This window comes from Neltuma alba, unplaced genomic scaffold (assembly GCF_004799145.2).
Source record: "Neltuma alba isolate B1F8T4 unplaced genomic scaffold, ASM479914v2 tig00001748_pilon, whole genome shotgun sequence".
Lineage (NCBI taxonomy): Eukaryota > Viridiplantae > Streptophyta > Magnoliopsida > Fabales > Fabaceae > Neltuma > Neltuma alba.
This window is the reverse complement of record NW_021632591.1, coordinates 156,916-176,044: the sequence shown is the minus strand read 5'-3', so window position 1 is coordinate 176,044 and position 19,129 is coordinate 156,916. Positions and strand designations below refer to the sequence as shown.

Here is a 19,129-nt window from a genome sequence, read left to right as displayed (position 1 = left end):
AATGTGCTAACTAGCATAATCAATTACACTATCAATAACATCAAAGGATAAGATATCTTACCAGGCTAAGTTTCTTTAATTTGCTATGATGCATTCTAAGATCAACAAGTTCACGCAGTCGGGTTCCAGAAGGAAGAGTGTTTAGAGGATATTTTGTCCAATAAAGTACTTTCAAAGCATGAGAAAGACATTTGAGGCCATGAGGGAGATGAAAGTCACTTGATATCATCAGTAATCTGAGGTTGTGCAATGTTAAAAATGCTTTAGGATCCCAAAATGCCTTATAAGATGTGGAGGAAACCATACCTTCTATTTTTTTTGTGCCTTGATAAACAACATTATGCAATGTTGGAAGTGGTTCAAGATCCCAATATGTGTCACAAGATGTGGACAAAACCATACCTTGTATTTCTTTTGTACCCTAATAAACAACATTGGTCACAAGAAAAATAGTATCAAATTTACTATACAAGAAATTAATAAGATGTAAAATATATTAAAACCAATAAGAGATAAGATCGATACTCACCAAATTGTTTTCCATAACTTTATCAATGTCTTCATTAGTCCACAATCTACTACGATTTCCAATATAATTAGAAGACTTCTCCACAACAATTTTCCTACCCATTTGTTCCACCAAATCATGCATCACTAAAATATCATCATATGTCTTTAGCATAGACTTTTCCTGGAGAGTTGTTATTCCAATTTTTGCAGCAAAGCCACAACTTTCTAATACTTTTGTTATTTTGTTTTCACTGCAACCATTGAAGAAGCAAGCAATATCTAAAAATATTGTTTGTTCTGTATCGGTTAATGCATCAAAACTTATTTTAAGTATCCTGAAAATATCTTTGTTCGGATCTTTCTTCAACATATCCAAAGCATCTTTCCATTGCGCAGTACTTCTTCCAGAGAAAGAGGAGCCCAAAGTAGAGAGAGCTAAAGGAAGGCCTCCTGCATAATCACAAATAATTTTAGACAGCTCCAATAGATCCTCCTGAGGCTCACTTCTCCCAAATGCTTTTTGACAAAAGAGTTGAAGGGCTTCATTTGGGTCCATAGTTTGAACCTCATGTTGATATGCTACACGTGATCCACGCAACAAGTCTAAATGCCTAGTTGTTATGATCACTCTACTCCCAGCACCAAACCAATTTGGGCTATTAGCCAAATTTTCTAGATGGGCTATACGACTAACATCATCAAGGATAAGTAAAACTTTTTTATTGGAACAACGGTTTTGGATTATTTTCTTCCCTTCATAGCTGTTTTCAATTTCCATGTTTCTTATTTTGAGATGTGAAAGCAGTTGGCTTTGTAACTGAACCTCACCACCATCTTTTTCTGATACTGCCCTGACATTGTGAAGAAAGCAACTAATATCAAATTGGCTACGATATTTCTCAAAAACAACCCTAGCAATTGTTGTCTTCCCAACACCCCCTAAGCCCCATATTCCTACAAACCGAACATCATTCGAACCTATGTCCAATAGTGGCTCCAGTTGTTCCACTTTATTATCAATTCCAATAAGTCCTTCAGTATAATGTGGCAGTCTAGGACGTAATTTGGTCCACAGCTCCTCAACCACTGTGTCAACAAGTTCTGCTTCAGACCTACAAGTTTCAACAACGTATGAATGGCCATGTGAAATATAACTTTTGATTTATTTTGTAATTATACTACCTCCGGTCATAATTATAAGACCTACAAATTAGATTTTATAATTAGGATTGAAGGTAGTATAATATTTGTTTCTCTAATGTCTACAATTGTTAATATTCTTTTTCTTTTTGATTATCAACACATTGAAACAATTTCACTATTAGCAGCCCAGACATGCAGTTCTTGTTCTTTTTTTGAATGAGCGCTTTAATTTAGTTGTGATGTTAAAGCTTTTCAGTTCAAAGATAAAAAGTTGTGGATGCGAAAAAAATAAAAATTAACAAAATACAAATTTAAAGTTTAAAACTTTTAACTTCAAATACAAAAAAAAAATAGCTACAAAATTTATTAGAATAAATGACGACATAACTAAAACATGACTAGGCACTATAAAGTTGATTCCACAATACTCCAATATAACTAATAGTATCAATGTCAAATAATTGTATTAAAAAAGTTTTACAATTCTTTTTTCTACGAAAGTTAGCAGTGAAAACTCATTTGTTAAATAGTGGTAAATAGAAATGGAAAGAATGATTGAATAAACAATAAAAAGAATGAGGACACTTGTAATACGAAGTATAATTGTGCATTACAACTAAAATGTTCATCTTAATAATTTTTTTTAATTTTTAAACTAAGAACACATACATGTCAAATAAATAGTCTAACTGACTGCATCTAGACCAATATATGTTCCATAAAATGATTATATAAATATAAAATATTTGTGCATAATTTTACCTAATGAGAAATGGACTTACCGATCCTTGCAATCCCAACCAGATAAGTTTGAAACCTTCGTGAGAGAATCTCTCCAACTTTTCATGACCTCATTGTCCCTTTGAAGCTTCTGATGCCTAGTAAAAGCTTCGGCAAAACTTTCTCTTTGATGCCGTACATCAGATGGATTTACATCATAAAATATGGGAAAAACTTGTTGAGACAAATTGTTTCTTGAGTGAAGAATATGTTCAAGCTCCTGTAAACACCATGAAGAAGAGGCATACTTTTTTGAGAGAACAACAATTGCAAACAGAGAATCCTCAATTGCTTGTTTGAGTTCTTCGGAAATGACTTCTCCTCTCTCAAGTTCTTCATCATCTCTGAAAACCCTGAACCCACTCCTCTTTAGTGCATGGTACAAGTGGTCAGTAAAGCCTTTACGAGTGTCTTCACCCCTAAAACTCAAGAAGATGTCATAGTTCCAAGTTCTTTGGGTTGAATTGGAGTTGGAAGAGTTTGAAGAAGATCCTCCTTGGTTACTTGCCATAAATGTTTAAGCCAATAATTTGAAGAACCAGCAATATTACGACCTACAACACAACTAGACCATTTCATTTGGCTAAAGCAAACAAATGAAATATGAGATGATCAGACTGCAAAGGAAAAAAAAAATGGAAAACAAAAATAGTGGAAGCTGTAGATGTATGATATACCGACCTAGGTTTACAGCTAGAGGTGAAGTGTCTAAACTCTAATTCTTAATATATACAAGCTTTCAAGTGTCTACCTTCCTGATGGTGTTATTAGATGGCTGAAACTAGAATTTTCTGGCAGGTTTCTCACAATTTCTCTCTGTTCCTTTTCTATCTTCCTCTTTTCTTCTTCTTTCCCTCTCTCTTTGTCTGCAGTAAGGGAAGAGAGCTAAGGGCCCTACTTATTGTGAAAGCTTGTTTGGAGAAAAGGTCAAAAGGGTCTACATTCTTCCTTCCATGCTCCTTCCCTCACCACGACACGCCAGTGATCACTTTGACTTGCATAACCAACTTTTTTTCCCCACAATATTTTCCCATTTTACAGCCAGTAATCCTCTGGCGCATGAAATGCCATCCGCACTTAATATTGACTCTGCAACAACCGGTTCTGATGGAGGCCGCTCCCAATCAGTACAAAACTTCAAGCGGATCTATAATGTTTCGAACAACCACTAAAAATAGATATATAATTGGGAGTTGTTATTGATGAGTACGTACGGACAATATGGAAAAGAAGTGTGAAAGGATCGAGGGAGAGGTCGGAGGAAATTGTGGTTACTGTTTGAGAACAAAATAAATAAATATTTAAAACAAAATAATTAAATTCCAGTCCCTTTCAAATTATAATATTGTTAATTGGTTGTGAATGTTCCAATTAAAAGGGCCGAAACTGTAACGATGAATAAAAATGGCGTTTGCGTGGAAAAACGATGGCCTTCTCACCTCCAACATATTAATATATCCATTTGCGGATCATAAATATTGGCGGATGACATTGTCAAAAAGTGAAAGAAAAAGAGACACTGGAATGAGCAGAGGGCCCACTTTGCTCCTTCCATGCCCCTTCCCTCAGCCACTCCTTCCCATAAATTATGTTATCATATGAAATAGAAGCAAAAGACACATATAATGCTGTCGCTGACTACCAAAGACTTGGAAAAATGAATGTGAAACTAAGGAAGTGCTGCTTCCACCTAAAGCTCAAATTTCTCAAGCGGAAATCTCCATGCTCCTCCTCGCATGTCTTTGTTAGTTCATAGTTTCAACCTCATGCTGACGTGCTACACGTGCTCCTCCTGAGTCAATACTCATCACTATAAAATCTACACCATTCAAATACAATTTTAATAGTCTAAATTTAAAATTTTAACTAATAGATTTTAAATAAAAAATTATTTTTTAAAAAATTTATGGTTAAAATATTACATTTATTTTGGATTATCTAAACTTAGTGAATTAAGATTAAACTTTTTTTTCAGTAATTATATAACCATATATTCAAAGGAAACAGAGAGGTAGTTTTTTTTCTTTTGGGGGCTGAGCAACAGGCGATTCTGTTTGGTTTACAACCGAATAAAGCTATTTATGTTTACAAATCGAATCGAGTTAAGGTTAATAATTAAATATACACGTGGATACGTAGAACTCCTGTGATTTTTCCGTTAATAATTAAATACACACGTAGAGCCCCTGTGATAAACCCACCCCAATATCTATATTATGCGTATTTGATTCGTTTTCAATCAACATTTTCATACGCGCGTCGTCTAGAGATTAAAATCTAGATGTTATGTCATGCCAACTCTAGTTTTTAATATAAAAATTAGTTTAACTTTGAAATTAGTTTTAAATATAAAACTTCAATTGATTTTGTCTCTCATATTTATTTATTGTTTTCAAAGTAATCATTATAGTGGTTTCACGTGTTAAAGATTTCATCAAATAGTTGTTCAAGCTAATATATATATATGATTAATAAGAGTATTTTAAAGAAGATAACACATATTTATTATAAATAACTAATTTAACAAACTAAACTAACTTAATAAATTTTCTTAATCTATTTTAATTAATTAATTAGTTTTTATATTGAATATGGGAGGTAGTACAGTCAACATCTAAATACTATTACCTGCTGTTCATATAAATTTTCAACCATCAAAGGAAAAGCAAGGACATGTTCCTCATCCCCACGTCCCTTCTCCTTTTCTCTTTCTAAGGCTACTTTTAAACTTTTGACCATCTAAAAGTACTCATTACTTTGGATGCATTTGGATTGTTCAATGACCAAGGTCTTTCGGTGTTGTGTTTTCATTCTTTCACATTAAATTTTCAACCATCAAAGGAAAAGCAATTGCAAGGACATGTTCTTCATCCCCACGTCCCTTCTCCTTTTCTTTTTCTAAGGCTCCTTTTAATCTTTTGACCATCTAAAAATACTCGTTACTTTGGATGCATTTGGATCGTTAAATGACCAAGGTCTTTCGGTGTTGTGTTTTCATTCTTTCACATTAAAATATACAAATCTCCAAAGTTAAGTTATAAGTAAATAATCTTCTCAACCTTATTTTCATCAAAAATATCCTTATTAATTTTTAGAAGTTTACAATAAACCTTCTTGAACTTTTACATTTGTGTATAAAGCTTCCATGCTATAAGTTTTTATTATTTATTTATGGATGACTTAAAAGTTTAATTAAAGAGATATATGCATATAATTCAGTCGAAGTTTTAGGGTATTATATATATATATAAAGTTTAAGGAGATATAAAAATGATGATTTAATATTATATGCATAGGCTTGAAAATTTGGGGTGTTTATTTATTAATTAAATTTTTGTAATACTTTCAGGGTGACAACTAAAGATGAAAGCATGAACATACATACACGGAGTTATGTGTGGCATAAAGTCCGCCGTGTCTTATATTCATTGGGCTGTTAACAGAGTATGATAACATTATATTATATTATCTCTTGTGATTAATATAAGAACTAGATAACTAATTTGTGAATATTAAAAAAATTAGTTATGTCAGTCAGCTATTTGCAATAAATAGATATTATCTTTTTTAAAATATTCTCATTAGTAATATGCATTTGAATTATTCCATGATAATAACTTTTTAACATATACAATCACGAAAACAAAATAAATTAATATTAAAAACATAATAGATTGAGATCTCATATTTATAATCGAATTAAATTTTTAACTAGTTCTTACATTATTAGAGATGGAAGGTAGTATATATTTTTTTTTTCATATTTCTGAGACAATATGGAGCCAAAAATTTTTTTAAAGTGCCTACTAATCCATAATGCCGTGGGAAATCACAATGAGAATGGGATTCATCACTTTTTGACCCTAGAAAAGAAGCAAAGCCGGCGATATGCTTGATGATGTTTGCATGTGCATGTAAGTAGTGTAGGAATGATGAGACGCATTGGATGGAGAAATGCGTGTTATTTGGGATGGGTCCCTCCCTATTCTTCGGGCAAGTCAACCTGACGTTAGGCCTAAACTTTTCCATTCTTTTCTTGATGTGGTCCGTACAACTTTGACTATCCTAAATAATTTGTTTAAAAAATTAGGGAGAAAATGAAGGGTACAGATTCTCTCCTTTTCCATTTCTTTAGTTTTTTATCTCAAAATTTCATATTTATCCTTAAATTAAGAAAAATAGATAGTTCAAAGTCCCCTCCCAATTAGCTTTACTTGGGGTTTTCGAAAGATAGGCAAATTTTATGACAAAACTCTATTCCAAGAACACCAATGCTCCAAATGAACGTAATGCGCAGATGAAAAGCCCCCTCCATTGAATAAACCAAAGCTCCCTCCCTGTGCTTACAAGCGTAGCAGCTTTTCTTTGAAAAAGTGAACTTGAATGGAAAGCAACGTGTGAAAATATCAGAGAGCTTTGTCTTTAATGCGTGTTGCCTGGGATGTGTCCGTATCTTTTTTTATAATTAGTACCCTCCGCAAGTTGTACTGTTTAGACTTTTTAAAAGTTTACAACAAACCTCCTTAAACTTTGCATAAAACTTTGGAAAAAGACCCAAAAATACCTTTTAAAATTTAAAAAGATAAATGAGTCATATAAATAAGTGAAATGATTAAGTAGGAATGAGGTAAGAATTTAGGATTTGCAAAGCTTGGTGAAAAAACTAAACTGTTACTAAAATAAAATGAAAAACATCAACATGCTTTACAAAGTGATTAGTAACTTTCAAATTGAATTTGACCATTTTCGCAATGTGTTTTGCAATCTATTATTAGCTATTTACAAACTAGGTGAAACTCAGAGGATTGAATTGAACAAAGGTACTAAACATGCATCGTGACTGATCACTTGCAAAATAAAAATACTCATTTTCATAATATATTTTACAACCTATTATTAGTCATTTTCAAATAATATGTAATATGATTGACAACTTGTGAAATGCATTTGTCCATTTCCATAACACATTTTGTAACCTGTTATTAGTCATTTCTAGATAAATTTACTAAACATATAACATGATTGACAACTTGTAAAATGAATTTGACTATTTCATAACGCACTTTGTAACTTGTTATTAGTAATTTCCAAACAATTTTACTAAATATGTAATGTGATTGACAACTTGAGAAACGAAATAGATTATCTCCATAGTGTATTTTGTAACTTATTATTAGTCATTGTCAGACAATTTTACTAAATATATAACGTGATTAATAACTTACGAAATGCATATGACCATTTCCATAACACATTTTGCAACATGTTATTAGTCATTTATAGACTCAATGCAATTTTTTGGGTGGCTGAGTTAAATGAATTGACTAGACATGTAATGTGATTGACAACTTGCAAAATGTATTTGACCATTATCATACTATTGACTTGGTCAATTTCTACCAAGTATAACATTTTGGGAGAATTAATTTTTGTTATTATATAGTTTAGGTGTTATACTTTAGTATAACACCAAGTATAACACCTAAACTATATAATAATAAACATGTTAACAATAAGTTTCATGATTTAGTACATTTGTAATAGAATTGACCATTAAAATGATGATATTTACCAAAAAATAGTAGCATTGTATAGCAATTACATTATATATATATTCAAATGAGAAATGAGAAAACCCAGGGTACATCTATATGTTCTCCAATCGGCATGAGGAAGCCAAAGGAATAGAGAAGTAGCCCATTGTATGATTGAAGAATGTTAACATGAGGAAAGTGGAGGTAATTAAAGTAGGAAACACAAATAACAGGTGAAGTGGAGTTGGAAGTTCAGAGAGAGAGATGATTGGGAAGTGAGGAGAGGGTCTGTAATTATTTTTGAAGAGAAAAATGTTAGGAACATTGTGAGGAAGAGAGAAAAGGACCCAAAGAGAGAGAGAAGAACTCTCTTTGATTCTGACAAAAAGGCAATGAAAGAAATGGCATGTGGGTAAATTGTCAAAATTTGCAAATCCCAAATGAATATCTATAGACTTATTTGTCTTTTATGAAATTAGGATGACTAATTTAGTGTTTTAAAATTCAAATGGTATTTATATAGGATTCTTTCTAAAACTTTCATACTATTACTTTTTATTATTTATTTACGGATGATTTAAAGTTTAATTAAAGAGTTAAAATATAATTAAGTCAAAATTTTGGGATGTTATATGTATACAAAAATAAAATTAATGGTTTTAAGTTTTTATGTAATTTTGCACTTTACTTTCATGATGCTCGCGAGTCCGTAATGTGCTTTATGATGTGGCCATGGGGGCATGCGCATGATTTTTTTTTGGGCCGGGGGGGGGGGGGAGGTGGCAGAGGTTGGGTCCCATCCTGTTCTTCTCACATGACTTCAGTACAATTTTAACTTATCCTGATGGCTTGTTTACGTTAATTTGGAAAAAAACGGAAAGATTGAGAAAATTATTAGGCTATGTTGGAAAAGTAATTTGTTTGAAAAAATTATAAAGAAAATGAGGAGCACAGATTTTCTCCTTTTCCTTTTCTTTAATTTTTTTCTTCAGAATTTCATATTTACCCCTTAAATTAAGAAAAATAGATAGACAATTATGAACTCCGGATTCCAAAAACACTCATGCTCGAAATAAATGCAATACACGGAACAAAACCTCCATCTATTGAATTCACATGGGGCAACCACTTATATTTTGTCTTTGATGTATTTATTCTTCTATATTAATTATAATCTACTTTTATAAGATATGAAAAATCAATTAAAAAATGTCCTTATTGATTTAACATAAAAACCGGGGATGAAAATCAAGATGAAACTATCAAGACCAAGGGAGGAAGATTCAACATAAAAAATTAACTCACCATTGCCTCCTTAATCAATTTTCTGACTTTATAATGGTAGACACCAAGTTTTTCTTGTTCAAAGCTCTTATACAATGCAAGAATGATAAAAAAAAAAAAATCCTCATCTCTCTAGATTTATAATAAAAAAGGCGTTAGAATCATTTCATAAAATTTTAAAATCTATTTTTTGTTCATATAACCTGAAAGATTTTGACAAATTTAGTAACCCAGATAAGAATTTGAGTTATATAATATTTTTTTAAAGATTTTTCTTAAAAAATTGAATATTTTTACATAGTTATCTAATTCTTTTTAACCCTACAGTCCCTAGACCCAACAATCGTGTGTGTGTGTGTGTAATAGTTACAATTTTTGGGATAGGGTCCTTTTTTAAAAGTTACCGTTTGTACTTATCTAAAAATTAAATACATTTTTAATTTTTATCTTTAATTAATTACATTCTCTCTTATCTTTCTTATGCTCATTGTCTTTCTTACTTACTCACCCCCTCCATGAATAAAGTATTATTTTTTTCCTAAGAAAATACATCTCCTACACTTTTATTGTCTTTAATTAACCAATTTAAATTATTCAGCCAAAAAAATATTAACCAATTTGAATTAATTTTCTTATTAATGTAATTTAATTATTTATAACTTATTTATATATAGGACGGCGGGAGTATCATATTGCCTGAACCATTATATCATAGAAGAGAGCCCAAGCCTCTAGAGCGAGGTTATATTTTGTCTGCACTGTACATTTCTATTTTTTTAGGAGCAGGTATTATTTTATGAGAGATAATTCTATTTGAGATACTGTTGGGTACTAAATATGATATAAGAAATCAAATCTTAGCTCATTATATTGCAGGAGATTAGCCCTTTCGTTCTGCTGGTAAGTCCAATCCTGTTGGTTACTAAACTGTCTCTAAGACAAAGTATAGAATATTTCTAGCTTAAAGTATTGGGGTGTGCATGTTGGGTATTTAAAAAAATTTGAGATGAGTGGCCAAGTTTTTTGCGTGTGCTTACAAATGCCGCAGGTTTTCTTTCCAAAAACAAATGAATGTGAATGGAATAAAAGGTGTATAAAATATGGGACGGGTCCCCGTTCTTCTCTCCATGTGCCTTCCAATACGACTTACACTTGCGTCCCCGCAATCAAGTCAACTTGGCGCCAAATTTAACCTATCTTACGGGCCTTTTATTTTAATCGGAAAAAAGAAATTTAGGGATGAAAATAACAAAATCTGACCTGTTCATCACCTCAAAGATTGAGAAATTAAAATAATAAATTGTTGTTAAAATACGATCTTTGGTGAAAGAGAAAAGTATGTGTGAAGAGAATTGAAATAATAATACCCTTCTAGTTAATTTATACTACTCCCTCTGTTCCTTATTATAAGAGACAAATAACCGAATTACGTTGATAAAAAAACAGTTAAAATTAGTTAAGAACAATTAATATGTAAAAAGTATAATTTTTTTTTCCAAAAATACCCTCATTAATAAGGAGAGAGAACATGAGAGAGAACAATGGTAATTTATTAAAAGAAAAAAAGTGGGAAGGAGAGAGAGTGTGAGTTGGAGACAATAAATATGGGTAAAAAGGAAATCAACACAAAAAAGTAGAGACAACTTTTAAGTGTCTCTTATATATAAGAACATACCATAAGTACCAAATGTCTCTTATAATAAGAAAGGCATGTTTCTTCCATATATTACTTACTTCAAGTTCCACATTCTCCGATTCTAGCTTTGGGAGGTTTCGCCCCGTGACAAACTTTATTGCCCGTGTTCTTCAGCTTCAGAGCCAGTCGGGTTTTCCTTAAAAACATGAAGTATATAATACTCTTCTAATCATATTTATAGATCAAGAAGAGAAAATATTTTTAGTCTTATTTATAGGGTACTGGGAGAAATTTTTTATATAGATGTACAATTTTAACTCTCATTTATTATTGTATTAACTTTGTTTATATTAGGTATAATGTATATTAAATAGGGATAAAGTTGAAAAATTATTAAATTTTAAATAAGAGTAAATAAAGTTTAAAGTTTTTCTTGGTCTGTGTAAAACATACTGGAAGTGTCTTATAAATAAGACCAAACAAGTAATTATTATCTTTAGTTTTTAGTATAAAAGCTAGTTGACTAATTTGAGTAAATTGAAAAATTTTTTTAAGTTAGTTATTTTTAATAGTCCCTCCGGTCCTAAATATAAGACTTATTTTGTAGTGTAATCCGATCCTAAATATAAAATTTATTTTGTAGTATAAATTACATTACAAAATGAGTCTTACATTTAGAACTGAAAGAGTAACTAAGTATTATTTTTTCTAAAATTTTTATTAATTATGTGTGTTAATTAGAACTATCATTTAATACAATAATTTTTTTAAAAAAATATATAAATATGAGATACAGAATAATTTGGACTTATATTGAAATGCGTGTTATTTGGGATGGGCTCCTTTCTTCTCGCATGACTTCGGTCAAATCAACCTGATGTAAATGCTCCGATTCTTTTCTTTATAGTTTCGTACAATTTTAATTAGGAAAAAAAGGAAAGATTGAGAAAATTATTAGGCTGGGGTGGGAAAAATATTTAAAAAATCACAAATAAAGACCTTTAAATTAGTAAAATAACATATAACACGCCAGAATAAGCTTAATTACTTGGAAAGACCGGGTTTTAAATAGTAATTATGAAATCAAATCAAAAAGACAAAATGCCCTCCTTTCTTTTCTTTCTTCTATCACCACATCTCCTTTTCTTTTCTTATTCTCTTTCCATGTTTAGGAGCTTGCAAGCATGGAAATGAAGTGAGTAATATTTCTAACTATACTTTTCTTCTATTCTTCCCTTTGAGACTTAGAAAAATGATTTTTTCTTCTTTATTTGGTGAGCTACGTTGTGGGTGAGTAGAGTTATATGTTGGGAAAGAGCAGGAGTTGAAGTTGATAATAGGAGATGTTAGTTAGAAGAAGTTGTTATTAGTTTGTGGTGGGGGTATTTTTGTTGATGGATGTCGCATTGTTGACCTGTGATTTGCGTGAGATTGATTGTGACAGAAAGAGGTTGGGAATGTTAGGAACGGAAGAGTACGAGAGGAAAAATGAAACAAGGTAATGGATGTGTGCTTGATGAGAGAACATTGATTGATTTTTATGATGATAGTGATATTTGTAATATGTTTAGATATAAAAACAATAGTGTTTATTTGTATATAGCAGCCAAAGGGAATGATAAAAAACCCAAAATAAAAAATGATGCAGAAATATAAGTGTTTATGTTTTTGCAGTAAATTGTTATTTGGTAATGAATTGTTACTGATTCACTTACTAAATTTATAATTTCCATATTCGAAGTTATCATTTCACTAACTACACTTGTCACTAAATCTTGCAGAAACTAGTTACTGTTAAAACACCTCTGGTTTTTTGTTATTTGACTTACTATTGCTGTAATTTTACTTCGTATTGTTGTAACTACAAATTGGCTAGTTTGATCACAGCAGCATGGCATGACAATATGAAAATGTTAGTATTTTGTTTATGGCGAAGCAATGTTAACATTTAGTATTTATAGTTGTAAATGATATTAATGTAGATCTATTCAATGTTTTGAAATTCATGACAAACCTCCTCACAGACTTATAATTTCACTTACCATAGCTGTTATTTGGCTTTTCACTCTTGTTAATTGATTTTCATAACTTGTCATTCGCCTTACTCAACTTGTCATAAATTACTTATCAAAAATTGTTATCTGCTAAAGAAATCTGAAAATTCTGTTATTTGAAAAAAAAATTAAATTTTTATGAATTGCTTATCAGAAGTTGTCATTCGCCTTACTAAACTTGTCATTCATCTTACTCAACTTATCATTCACCAAAGAAATCTAGAAATAAACGAAGTTATAATTTGATATACATAACTTGTCATATATTATACTTAAGTTGTGATTTTTTTAAAGTAAAACCCAATCATCTTGTGATGATAGAAATGCAGTGACAGAAATACAGAATTTGTTACGTTACGTCCACGTTGGTGGACAATTTGAAGCAAGTGATGAAGGGGTAGTTAAATATATTGGAGGGAGTGTAATGATCACCACTGTTGTAATTTCACTTGCTAGTGTTGTTAATACAGACTTTTAACTATTATGAAAAATGTAGTGATAGAAACACATGACAATCTGATAATGATGGTCTTTTTGTATGGTGAAGAGGAATGTTAACATTTTTTGTTAATCAGTTTTATATTGTAATAATGTAGAGCTATTTAATGTTGTCCACTTAATTAGAAACATGGTGATAAAAATGCAGCAGACAGACAGAAACACAAAAATTCTATCATTTGCCTTACTGAACTTGTTGTCTACTAAAGAAATCTGAAAATTCTGTCATTTGAATAGAGAAAATTAAATTTTTTTGAAATGCTTATCAGAAGTTGTCATTTGACTAACTAAACTTGTTATAAATTGCTTATCAGAACTTGTCATCTGCTAAATAAAACTAAAATTGTCATTCGCTAAGGAATTGTGCAAATTTTCATTTTAACGCAGAATCTTAAATTCCTATGAGTTGCTTATCAGAAATTGTCATACACCTTGCTAAACATTCTTGGCGAATGATACGTTTAGTAAGACGAATGACAAGTTTAATAAGACAAATGACAACTTCTGATAAGCAATTTATAAAAATTTAATTTTCTCTTTTCAATGATAGAAATTTCAGATTTCTTTAGTAGATGACAAGTTCTGATAAGTAATTTATGACAAGTTGAGTAAGGCAAATGACAAGTTATGAAAATCAATTGGCAAGAGTGGAAAGCCAAATAACAACTATGGTAAGTGAAATTATAAGTCTGTGAGGAGGTTTGTCATGAATTCAGAATATTAGATGGATCTACATTGATACCATTAACAACTATAAATACTAAATGTTAATATTACTCTACCCATAAACAAAATACTAACATTTTCATATTGTCATGTCATATTGCTGTGATTAAACTAACCAATCTGTAGTTACAACACTACTAGGTAAGTAAGTCAAATAACAAAAAGCCAAAGGTGTTTTGACAGCATCCAGTTTTTATAAGATTCAGTGACAAATGTATCTCAAACTAACTACAATATCCTCCAACTAACATTTTCCATTTATTCTCTTCCACCGTATAACTTAGTGACCACACTGCAACCCACCAATATGATGCCATGCCAACCATGAAGTATATATACATGTAGTGCCTTGGGTAACTTGAATCTCATCCTCTCCAACAGTGATTCTATATACTATCTCCAGAACACTATTGCAATCAACTTGAATCTGATTATTTCTGCCAACTAGCATTAACAATGGGTCACCATCTTTTTTGTAATAGAGATTGGTGGGAATGGCCACAACCTTAATCATATTGATAAATGTATAGGCAGGAGATGAATGTTTTTGAAAGGGAGAGGAATAGAAGGAAGAAGAGAGAGAGGGAGATGAAGAGGGAGAGGAGGACGAAGACGGAGAGAAACATAAGAAGGAAAGAGAAAAAGATGGGGTGATGGAAGAAAGAGAAGAAGGGCATTTCTGTCTTTTTAGCCTGATTTCATAATTACAATTTGAGATCGGGTTCTTTTTGGTAATTTAGCTGATTCAAGTGACCTTCTTATAATTTTGATAATTCAGAGGTCTTTATTTGTGATTTTTCCAAAGTAATTTGCTTGAAAAAATTATAAAGAAAATGAGGGGTATTGGGGCGTGCATGTTGGGTCTCTAAGAAAATTTGAGATGAGTTGCCAAGTTTTTCCATGCGCGTACAAATGCTGCAGTTTTTTTTTGGGGGAAAAAGAAATGAACGTGAATGGGAAGAAAAGGCGTAAAAATATGAGAGAGCTTCGTCTTTAATGCGTGTTTTTTGGGACCGGTCCGTGTTCTTCTTTCCATGAGCCTTCCCACGCGACTTTGCCTTGCATCCCCAAAATGAAATCAACTAGGCGTCAATTTTAACTTATCTTATGGGCCTTTTAATTTAATCGGAAAAAAGAAAATTAGGGATGAAAATAACAAAATCTCACCTGTTCATCACCTCAGATTTTTTTGGCCGAACATCACCTCAAAGATTGAGAAATGAAAATAAAAGTGAACGTGAATGGAAAGCAACACGTGAAAATACGGGAGAGCTTCGTCTTTAATGCGTGTTACTTGGAATGGGTCCCTATTTTTTATTTTAACCGGAAAAAAAGAAAAGTAGAAATAAAAGTAAGGCGAGCATTCCGTTTCGACCCAGTCTTTGATGATAATCAAACTAATGGAATAACTTAATAGAATCAATTTTAAACACCAATCACAATCAATTAATTAAATTAATCAAAACTGAATTAATCGAAATATTGGGATTCAGTTAACTCATTAACCAAAATATATAAATATAAAAAGTAATTTTAAATTAAAAAAAATAACAAAACACAATTATAACTATTAATTAATAAATATTTCATTATTCAAAATAATGTTTATTATAATCATATTTATTGAATATAAATATAATTAAAGAACTCACATATATCCACATATATATTTATTACAATAATATTTATTAAATATAAATATATAATATTTTTATTTTAGCTTTTTTGGTTACAACAGAATTTTTTTTCTACTAGCCAAACCAAATCCCGAAAACCGAATTGTTGAAAAATAAAATTAAATATGCAATTGAAAACCAAAATAACTGAATAAAAAAACTAAAATTAAATCCGGTTCGGTTTAATTTTTAGTTATAGTTCAGTTTTACTCATCCCTAAATAAGAGTAACAAAATCTCACTTGTTCATCACGTGAAAGATTGAGAAATGAAAGCCATGAGTTCTTGTTAAAACACCATCTTTCGTAAAAGAGAAAAATAAATGAGAAGAGAAGTGAAAATATATAAGATTATACTTGTTTATTTATATTCTATAATTAGTACCCCCCTAGGTTGCGTTGTTTAGACTTTTTAAACGTTTACAATAAACCTCCTTATACATTGCATAAAACTTTCACACTATTAATTTTATTATTTATGGATGATGCTAAATTATCATAATGAAAATGGAATTCATTACTTTTCGACCGGAGAAAAGAAGCAAAGTCCGCAATTTGCTTTATGATGTGGCCATGTGGGCATGGGCATGATGAGGCGCAGGGAATGGGTCCCTCCCTTTTCTCCTCACAGGACTTCGGTCAAGTCAACGAGACATAGAGCTCGCATAGAATAATTTATAAATAATTTTTTAATTGTGATTTATAAAATATGAATTAAAAATAAGAGAAAAATTTTGTTCCGATGTTTTACGTGCTCATAAGTGATTTAATTTGTAATGACAAACAGTACTGTAAACGCTCTGATTCTCCTCTTAATATGTTCCGTACAATTTCAACTTATCCGACGGGCTTCTTTATGTTAATGGGAAAATTGCAACAAGTCCCAGAAGATCTATTAAAATTATCAAATTATTCTAAAATCTTAAAGAATCTCATTGCAAAAAATATTATTTGTTTAATTACCAAATTATCTTTTATTTTAAAGTTTACCTTACCAACTAAAAGAGTAATCATTGACAACTTAAGTTGTAAGGATTAATAACTATCGTGGTAGGTATTGACATTATATTTTCTCAGCACATCACAAAATGTAACGCATGAATTGTTAATATCTAATTACCTATCATGATAGTTATTAATATTTACATTTTGTTGACTATTTTTTCAGTTGTCAATACAAATTTTAAAAAAATAAGAGCAATCTGATAATTAAACAAATAAATTCTTTTGCAGTGAGGTTTCTTAGAATTTCAAAATAATTTGATAATTTCTAAGGACTTTTTTGTATTTAATTTTCTTAATTGAGACTTTGTTGCAATTTTTCCTGTGTTAATTGGGAAAAAAGGGAGATATTAAGAAAGGAGAAATCGGGCAAAAGGAAACTAAAAATTATAATATTTCAATTCAAATACTTAAAAAATAAAAATTTGAAGGAGCCTAATTTGGTGTTTTTATCAATATGGTCAAATGACTAAAATACTTTTGTATTAGTTTTTTTTTCAAAAAAAAATCTATCAAACTTGTCATTGCTAGCACATTTCTTGTCTCTCGTATTGGTTATTCAATACTTATCATTGCCAATTCATAACTTATTAATAAATAACTTATCATTATCAGTATATTTTTTTGTCATTTGTTACTTAACATTTGTTATTATCAGTTTATAACTTATCGATAAATTTTTTTTGATACAATAACATTTTTATCGTTTAACTGCATTTGGAAAATACCATATCAGGTATCACTTTCTTCTCTAATATTTTGACCTCTTAGATTTCTAGGTAATTAGAATATAACAATTTCAAACTTATTTTTATGTCATTTTCCATTGAAAAAACTAATAGGCTGTGTTGGAAAAGTAATTTGTTTGAAAACATTATAGAGAAAATGACGGGTACAGATTTTCTGCTTTTCCTTTTCTTTAGTCTTTTTTTTTCCCCTTCAGAATTTCATATTTACCCTTAAATTAAAAAAAAAGAGAGCCAGTTCTGACTTCAGACTCCCCTCCCTCCTAATTAACTTTATTTGGGATTTTCAAGCGGTAGGCAAATTTTATGACTAATTTGCAATTATAAACTCTGGATTCCGCAAACACCCATGCTCCAAATAAATGCAATACACAGAAGAAAACCTCCATCTATTGAATTCATACGGAGCAGTCACTTGTTGTTTGTCTTTAATGTATTTATTCTTCTCTATGAATTAAAATTTGTTTTTAATATGATATGAAAAATAATTAAAAGATGTCCTACCAAATTATGTTAAGTCCAATGAGGTGATCCACAGGGACGTGGATTAAAAAAAAAACAAAACAAAACAAAACCATTTCACACTATCAATACAAAATTTCTCTCACGTGCATATCATTTCGTATATTATAAAATTATTTCTAAAAAGACGATCCAAAATAATTGGGCAAAATACTTTTCTTTTCTAATTTTTGTATTAGACTGTGTTCTTTAATCCAGCTAATATATGCACATACATTATTTCCCATCTTTAATAGAAGATTCATTTTATATAGTGGATGTAATGTAAAATATTTTTCTGTGATTTTCTTGTTTATCTTACCGGCCTAACCATTTTTTTTTTAAAAATATCTTTCCATGACGTTTAATTGTCTCCACGACACAATGCTAAGGACAAGAAATAGGCTCATCCCCTAACTAATACATACTAAACAAAAGTATTAAGTTGGCAAATTAATTTTCTTTTTAGTAACAGGAAAAAGTAATTAGATTGAATTATATACAAAATCAGTAAAAATTAGCAATTATTTTCGTTTTTGCGCAAATCAAAGAACACGAATTTGCATTTCATGCATCTTTCATATTTGGATGTTACAACTTGTTGAGATCATTTTAAATTCATTCATATTGTATATGCACCATGCATAATTGTTTATTATTGACAGAAACACAATTATATTTACGACACACTGATGGTACTTTTTTTTTTTTTGGGTAACAAAATTTTAGAAAAAAGGTTGGACTTACTCACAATCTAAGAACAGGACACCTAAAGTTTGACTCACTGGGGCTTGTCCCTATAGGTATGGGATCATGATAGGCAAGCTCTTTTTTTCTGACCTAATAAGTAGGAATCTCCCAGCTTTACTATACTATACTGATGGTACTTTGTTATCATGGTTTAGGGTGATGAGTTTATGGGCTTTTTTGCCTGCGTGGAGCTGTACGAATATACTCATCTCTTATCAAGTTAAATTATATTCAACAGAGAATATTATTATTACATTCTATTCTTAATATAAGATTTAGTTTATAGTTCAA

General features: G+C 30.6%; 1 protein-coding gene across 1 annotated transcript; it reads right to left on the bottom strand.

Annotated features, from left to right (window-relative positions):
• Positions 1-496: 496 nt before the first annotated feature.
• On the bottom strand, positions 497-2,944 carry LOC114762639 (TMV resistance protein N-like). Its single transcript, XM_028952169.1, has 2 exons — positions 2,436-2,944; positions 497-1,622 (listed from the first exon to the last, which is right to left on the bottom strand). The coding sequence occupies exons 1-2, from the start codon at positions 2,942-2,944 to the stop codon at positions 497-499; spliced, it is 1,635 nt and encodes a 544-aa protein (XP_028808002.1).
• Positions 2,945-19,129: the final 16,185 nt, after the last annotated feature.

What these genes read in the sequence shown, in the direction of transcription:
- LOC114762639 (XM_028952169.1), bottom strand. Translation starts at nt 2,944, where the DNA reads ATGGCAAGTAACCAAGGAGGATCTTCTTCAAACTCTTCCAACTCCAAT. An exon ending in GGTTGGGATTGCAAGGATCG is followed by an intron (nt 1,623 to 2,435) that starts GTAAGTCCATTT and finishes TGAAACTTGTAG; the next exon opens with GTCTGAAGCAGAACTTGTTG.